Source organism: Oenanthe melanoleuca, chromosome 4, assembly GCF_029582105.1.
Source record: "Oenanthe melanoleuca isolate GR-GAL-2019-014 chromosome 4, OMel1.0, whole genome shotgun sequence".
Classification (NCBI taxonomy): Eukaryota; Metazoa; Chordata; class Aves; order Passeriformes; family Muscicapidae; genus Oenanthe; species Oenanthe melanoleuca.
Genome location: NC_079337.1, coordinates 35982978 through 35990995, shown reverse-complemented (window position 1 = coordinate 35990995; position 8018 = coordinate 35982978). Strand labels below are relative to the sequence as shown.

The window sequence follows — 8018 nt, the reverse complement described above, 5'->3', positions numbered from 1 at the left end:
GTTTACCCAGGCTGTTTAGGGAACTTCTATTCCTTGCTATGGAAGGTCCTCTCTAATATTAGTTGTCTCAGCCCCTTCTGGAACAAGCAGAAGCAATTCTTCTTGATGAAAAGATCCTAAAAAAAAAAATCTAGAGATTCCATTTCAGAAAAGCCTTTCTTTACCTAAAGCTTTTACTTTTCTTACTGACTTGGCCTTATGCTTAAAGTCTTAAGACTTGCTGCATTGCAAGCAGCTGTAATATAGAACTAGATGTGGGCTACATCAGTGGCACTCTAGATCTGATGGAGACTGACAGACAAGGAACCATCAGTTTTCTAAGTAGGTGCTGGCAGTCCTAGAAAGGACCAAGCTTAGCTTGCTGTAACACACTACACATAGATTCAAAAAAATGCCCTAAAATGGAACAGCTGCTCCTTTCAGGCACTCCCAGAAACCAACTCCAGAAGGTGTATTTGAGTTCTACACAAAATAAATATCACAGTACCTAAAAAGCCCAAACAAAGGAATACTATCTTCTGGTTTAAAAATATTTATTAAAAAGAAAAAGAGAGCTATACTTTGATGGCTAGGAAAAAAAAATCCTCAGTTTTCCCCCCTTAAAACCATTACTCTGCAATTCACCTTTCCCTTAAGTTTCAGCTTCAATGTTTTATTTTAAAAAAATGAAAACCCTGAATTTTCATTTCCTTTTCCTATACTACTAGCCTGAGGAAATTAAGTTCCTTTCAGTGAAAAGTTGTATGGGATGCAAGAAGAAACTGCAATAAAATGTATCCACAATATACAAGTATAAAAATATTTTGCTTATGATTCAGTACTATAATTTAATAACTTTTTGTTGTTTCATAGGTATCTGGGAAAGGTACAGACACATGTCCTGATCCTGTTACAAGAGGTAGAATGCCAGCATTTGGTACAACATTCCAGGAGAGAGTCAAGGTGATATTCCTGTTTCCCCTGCAAAAGCAACAAAGACTTTCAGCACAAATACTCAAGTTAACTGATTTAATTAACAGTTACTAGTATTAAATACATTAGGATACAGATTGTTTACCTGGTTCAGAAACAATACGCTGTTTAATTTGAGGTAGTTACTGCCTGCTTATTTTGGTTTTTTTACCTTTGGAGTTGAGTGCATTACAGAACCAATTTTACACACACTGAAGGCAGAAACCCAGAAAAGCCTGCTGCTGGTAACAGCAGTGCATCTTTTAGTATACATATATAGGATACATAGGATATCTTGTATCCTAAGGTCATCTTCTAACAATCAAAGATGCAACAGAGATTACAGACTATCAGATAGAACATAGGTACCTTACCACACCAATGAACACATGTACGAAGTGCAAAGTATGTAAATAAATCATATTTATTTAGTCATAAATACGATGACTAACAGTAATAAAACAAATATTTACTTACTTGAGACCGTTTCCATCATCAAAGAAAAAGTACTTTGACTTCATGTCTTTTAAGGACAGCCTTGGGTTATCTCCTCGTAACATGATCTTGTCCCAGAGGACCACCTGATTTAGGACCTAAAATCACAATTGTAAGTAAGTCAGCAAGGTACCTTACCAGATCATATTCAGACACTGGACCTTTATTGAACTACTCATCTAAAACCCCTGAAGTACATGTTTGCAATCCATAATTAATTTAACGAAATAATGCTGCCAATGGGGTAATGTAACACTACTACACAGTGAAGTGTGGCATGGAAACAACAAGGAACATCTTAAAACACAAGAAAGAAATTTTTTAAAAGTCATATGCTTTAGAAGAATTACAAAGCATGAAGAGGTTTCCTCTGAATTGCAAAGGCAAGTCACTTTAAACTGTGTTATCATGCTTACGTCTTTAACGTTTTTCTGACTTTAATGGAAACATCTACTTGAATTGCAAGCATAATTCCCCTGAAGTTCTGACATTACCAAAACTTTATCCTGTTCTTTTAAGTAGATACTAAACAGTCTTATTTAGTACTTTATGGAACAATTTAGAAAAATACTTCCCAGTATTTGTGAGAAGTGGTGATTTACGTAGGAACGAAATTTAAAATATGGAACAATACAATAAAATCACAGAAACCATAAAAACTGTCCTAGTACAAACACAACATCCACCATCTTGTTCCATGTAACTAAGGTACTTCAAAAAAAGAAAAAGGAAATAAAAAAAAAGACAGTTTTGTTCAGGTTAAGAAAACCCCAAGTTTTCACCATATCCTTGCAATGTGACCACAGCAGCTTTTAACTTGAATTGGTACCATGCCAGCATGGTGTTTCATTAAAGTAATTTATTTAAAGACTGTTCCATATAGCTTCTATCAGATCAGTGAAAAGGGAGTTCAGCTATTCAAAGGTAGCCCAGTAGTAACAGCAGAAATTTAGGAAAAAAGTAAAATGGACAGAAAAGGTTAAAGAACTCATTTACAGTCTCCTACTGTAAGTATATTGCAACACAAGGCATGTGTTATTTTTCTCCCATTCTACTGGGTGTATATCAAGTTAGGTTTCATGGAGGTGAACTTCCCAGCCTACAGTTAAGCTGTCAAGAAAATAATGATCAAGGCCAGTAAAACCAGCCCAGGCTAGTAGGAAATGCTGGTGGCTTGATTCTTCTCAGCAGAACTACAGAATCTTTAAAAATAGCTGCAGTACTAAAATGGCCAATTGCTTCAGATTTCTTTTCAATACTTACATTGTTTTTCGTTGAATATTCTGCAGACAAATATAGAAACAATTGTTTAACATTCCAATCAAATATACTCTGCAAATGTATGCAAGTTAAGAAAAATACCATACAGTACTTACATAATCTTATTTTTACTAGAGCTAAGTAGTTTATAATCATTACAGTTAGCTCTTATCTTTCAACATACTTCATCTTACTCATTAAATCTGAGCACTGCCAGCAGTTTGAACACATATTTTAATCATAATAAAATGACAGGTTTTTAGGTGGGTATTTCTTTGTACTATTTATAAATCTAGCAGCTATTTCTCCTCCAACAATTTAAGAGTTCTATATTTGACACTGCAAGCTAGTAACCAGAATCCTCTTCTAGACAACCTATTATAAAACCTTAAATGTAAGTCACGACAATTCTTCCATAAATATCCTCAAAGCAATTTTTTGTACTATCAGAGAACCCTCGTATCCAAATACAATAATGTTAAATAATATATAAATACAAAACTGTGAAGCGTAGGGAATTCAAAGAGCCCTTAATGCCCATGTTAGAGAAATTAGAATATGGGAAGCATTTTGCATTGGAAGGGATCCCTAAAAATTCACAAATTCGATTCCCTATTAACAACAAAGAAAGCTCATTAGACTCAAAACTCTGCTCAGATTTTAGATCAACAGTAAAGAACTGATGACTGCCATTTGAGACAGTATAATAATGCTGGGATTCCACATAGCTGTCTATTTATTTAACAACGTGTGACTGCTAAATAAAAGACTTTTTAAATTCACAACAGATTAGATGTAATCTTTTATTTCCTAGTCCTCTTTTGTATTCTATTTCTCATTATCTCAAAGAATAAATAGATTCCCTAATCAGCCTCAAAATCTATTTTTTCTTCTTCCACTTATCTCAAGACAAACATGTTTTTAAGCTACTAAATCAAAGGGCAAGAAAGGAAAGAGTTAAATATTTAACTGCTATCACATAGGTAGGATTATTTTACTTGAACATTTTTTGTCATCTGGCTCAAAATATCAAACAAGATCTCGAACCTCTCCTTGACGGGATTTCTTGTTACTTGCAAAAGTCAGCAATTAATTAAATAAGCTTAAAGGAGTTTGTGAAAACTGTTTCCCTTTCCTTTGCTTAGTTCCTTTTTCTAACTGCCATTTTATTTAACTTCTCCCAGGACTAACAACTTCTTTCTGGTAGTTAAGACAGTCCATGTACCTGTATCTCTCTAAAAATTTTGAACAAAAAATCCCACTAGACAGTTGCATTTTACAGCTCTAAATATTGCAAGCTTTATTTATGCCAGGCATGAGAGACTCACTCAGAAATCTATTAAAAAAAAGGCTGTTACTAGTAGAAGTCATTCAAACATGGAATCTTTATGCCCACATACTGCAGACTAATCCTTGCATAAGAACATTTCTTTTAGAGGTCCTGTCCTGCCTTGCTCTGCTTCTCTCCATACACAATGTATACAAGTCTATGCATCTACTTTAGAATTTCAGTCTCCGATTTTAGTATGTATAAGCATTTCAGAGGTAAAACTCAGACTTAGGAGCTTAGCTCTCCTGCTTCCAGATGATAAAAAAAAATCCTCTTATTCCTGCGCAGACAGACCTGCAAAAATCTGATTAGCCTGTTTATCCAGTGTTTGTATGAAGAGTTGCATTTTGTGTGGTCTGCTTGCACAACACAGCATTCTTCAAAATAGTGAAACTGAAACACAGGGGGAATTGGTATCCTGCATAACAGTGACAAAATCCAGCAGACAGGGAAAAAATCCCAGGATTCTCAGACCAGCTGCAAAATACAGTTTAGTGTAATCACCTGCACACACCACTTATTATTTGGTACTGACTTCTACAGAAAAACTCTTTCAAGAGCCTAAATCCAGACTAGCTGGGAAGCACAGAAATACAAAAGAAAAACTGCAAAACTGCAACAGCAATTGAGAAAGAGGCCAAAAACCAATGTGATAAATTTTTTAGTAAATCATATGCTTCCCAATGAATTTCACAGTATGCAATACTAAAGATTAGAGTGTTTAACATCTGAGCAAGTAAAGGATTACAATGTCTTCTTTGTTTTTAGAAGACAAGTACTTCTATGCAACTGTTTTACAGTCAGAACTTTGAAAGCCTCACAACAAAATGAGTATGAAAGGTACAGTTCCTAGATTAGGTATGACATTCAAAACAATATGCTAGATAAACTCTACCATTATTTCACTCCTCAAACCACTGATACAAACTTCACTTAAAAGTAATAACATCTAGATGTTAGACTGCACTCCCCTTTATTAGATCCAGTGCACTTCACAATAGAGACTGATTTTAAAAACAGGCATTAAACAACTTGTCATCTACTAGACACCAAACAGCTGGCTGAAGTTCTATTTCACTGCCATAGCTATGCAAAATACTATGTTTAGCTGCTTTAAATTTTTATTTTAAGACAAATTGCTAGTTTTCCCCAAGTCCTGAATATCTGAAGGTTATAAGGTAACAAAAATAGACATCAAAGTGTTCTTATTCCAGAAAGTTTGCAAACCATTTTTTTCCATTAAGGATATCTGCAGTAATGTCAAATGTGACGAATCCCAGATCACTTCTTTCTCTAGGTCCAGTGAAGTCTTCTACATTTTTTCTAAGAGAAAACAAAACACAACACAAGATTATCCTTTCTCATTATTTGTCTCTTACACACTACATAAATTATAGTTCTTATTAGATATTTCCCTCATCCATTTTCTGTATTTTGTTTTAAATACTTCTAGTAAAAATGTAATAGACATTACAAACTAACACCTACCTTCCAGAAATTATGGTGTCCCAATTTTAAATGTCAGACCCTGCCACCACAGTGTCTAAGACATACAAATAGCCTATTGATGTCTTCCTGTTAACAAGAATCTGTATCTAAGCTGGACTGCACTCAATTTCATTTTCAATTTTAGTAAAATATGTTTTAGCATCCCCAAATATGTAAAACTGATTGGGATACTATCAGCATAGCAGTCTGCTGGCAATCATTTTCAACTTTATTTCTAAACTATCCTTGAAAAAACAAAGACTCTCGTGCTCCAAACATTTGAATAAAACAGTTCACACGCATAGTTCACACAAGTTTCAAGATTTATTCCTGTAATGTATTTAAATAACAGCATGAAGAAAATAGTTATTTTCCTCTACATTCTGGAAAATGGTATCATTTTGGAAGGCTTTATTATAAAACTACATTTGGAACAGTACCTCACATTACCACACTAAACCACAATAGAAAGAGCAACTGCAAAATAACAGACACACAGCAGATATTTCCATATGCAATCATAAAGCTTATCAATTTACCCAACTTACCATCTACAAAGAGGCATACCATAAGCAATTAGCCTGGCAATCAACTATAAACCTCAACTTCTCATGGAACGAATTTTTATGAACTTCATAGTTTATTCCAGTTGGGAAAGCAGTCGATTAAAATATCATTTCATTAAAGCCAAGTTTAGTAATCTCAAATTTAAAAAAAAAGTATACGAGTGAAGAAAACACTTTTGGAGACAGCAGTTAAGAAAAACACCACCAGATCTTCCCAAATTAAGCCTTGGTATGAATTTCCACCCCTTTGCAAAAAGCAGTATTTTTTAAGTAGTAAACCTTATCAAGCACTTGACTTCATCTCTTAACCACTTTCAGTCAGGTGGAGTAGCAGGCCTTAAGACTGGGGTCTCCACAACTTCTCAGACATTCGAGAAGCAGGTTAGGTATAACATCTCCCAGTAACACCAGATCTGTGCATCACAAAAGGGACTGGCAAGACACATTTCACCCAAATTAGGCATTATTATGCTGCCTTAAATATGCTGAGCTCACCATAACACTCAAATAATTTGCTTTTATGCCAATTTTATACTGTTGCAATCCTCAGTGTAGCGTGGAAACAGGTTGTTCTTTTTTCTCCTGTGGTATTAAACCAGTCTGAAAGATGATGGTAGTCCCTTTATCTGCATTCATCTCTCCTCTCAAGTCCTGCCTAATAAGGCATCCACCGGTGCCACTTCCCTTGTGGTGGCTCTCAAAGCGACAGAATCGTCACCAAATCACAGAATGGCCTGGGTTGGAAGAGACCCTAAAGATCATAAAGTTCCAACCTCCCTGACATGGACAGGGACACCTTTCACTAGGTTGTGCAGAGCTCCGTCCAACCTGGCACTAAGCACTTCCAAAGGTGGGCTGCTTTAGCTCCCCAATCTAAGCCAAAAACAGCCAAACAAAAAAAAAACAAAAAACATGAGCTGAGTTAAAGCAGCTCACTAAAGAGTCCTACGAGCAGATTCCCCTGTGGAGCTCTGGTAAAGGCCCACGTGGCAAAAACGGGAGCAAAGACCTCCCTCCAGTCATTGGGGGCTGTAACAGCTGCTCAAATGCTTGTGAAACTCCTGCCCTCCACATCACACATACTTCACTTAATGGAAGTTTTCTCTGAGGATGCCTCAGAGAAAAAAACCCACACTGAACCAACAACAAAATCGGGGGGAAATGGTCTCCCAGCCCGAGTTTCTATCAGTACGTTTTATGTGTGGGCAGCATGTTTTGATGCGCTATTGTCTCCTACACCTGGCGCATTCCGCAGAGAAGAAGCCATCCCAATCACTTTGCCGCCACAGGACAGAAAGTATGCTAGGTTATCGGCGGAGAAACCCCAGAGAACTACTAATTAAAAGGCACGGCGACGGGATAACCGAGCGCTCACAGAACAGCCCCGCGCTGCCGTCGGTGCCCGCCTCTCCCCAGCCCGGCAGGCAGGCTCGCCGCGCTCCCTCCCGCCCGGCCGCGCCGTCGTGGGGCTCCCCCATTGGCCCGGCCGCCAGCGCAGGAGGCCGGGCCCGAGCGCCGCGCGCGGAGCCGGGGGGCGGCCGCCCGTCCCCTCACCCGCCCCGGGCCCCGCTCCCGGCTCCCGGCCCGGCACCTCCCCGGCGGGCAGCGCCCGGCCCTGCCCCGCCGCACTCACAGCGTGACCCGCGAGACGGCGATGCGGACGGGCACGCTGCGCTCCTTGAAGGCGGTGGTGATGAAGCAGCCGAAGGTGAGCGCCGCCATCACGCTCAGCGAGAAGGCGAAGAGCGAGTTGGCCCGGGACAGCACCGTGTTCATCTCCCCGCTGGGCCCGGCCGGGCTGCGGCCGCTGCTCGGGCGGGGCGGGCGCGCGGACGCGGCAGGAAGCGGGCGGCGGCGGCCGAGGGGCGCGCGCGCGGCCGGCGGCAGGGGGGCGTGGCCTGCCGGGCCGGGGCCCCGCCCCCCCCGCC

The 8018-nt window shown here is 39.3% G+C and overlaps 1 protein-coding gene across 1 annotated transcript; it reads right to left on the bottom strand.

Annotated features, from left to right (window-relative positions):
* Nucleotides 1-516: 516 nt before the first annotated feature.
* On the bottom strand, nucleotides 517-7969 carry SPCS3 (signal peptidase complex subunit 3). The gene is made up of 5 exons (XM_056491010.1): nucleotides 7724-7969; nucleotides 5286-5359; nucleotides 2710-2786; nucleotides 1429-1544; nucleotides 517-960 (listed from the first exon to the last, which is right to left on the bottom strand). Exons 1-5 carry the CDS (start codon nucleotides 7864-7866, stop codon nucleotides 828-830), a joined length of 543 nt encoding a protein of 180 aa, XP_056346985.1. The 5' UTR covers nucleotides 7867-7969; the 3' UTR covers nucleotides 517-827.
* Nucleotides 7970-8018: the final 49 nt, after the last annotated feature.

Bases quoted from the DNA above. Each gene is read 5' to 3' on its own strand.
- SPCS3 (XM_056491010.1), bottom strand. From the start codon at position 7,866: ATGAACACGGTGCTGTCCCGGGCCAACTCGCTCTTCGCCTTCTCGCTG. The intron at 5,360-7,723 runs GTGAGTGCGGCG...GTTTTCTCTTAG, and splicing joins GCCGTCTCGCGGGTCACGCT to AAAAAATGTAGAAGACTTCA. The intron at 2,787-5,285 runs ATATCCTTAATG...TAACTTGCATAC, and splicing joins CACATTTGACATTACTGCAG to ATTTGCAGAGTATATTTGAT.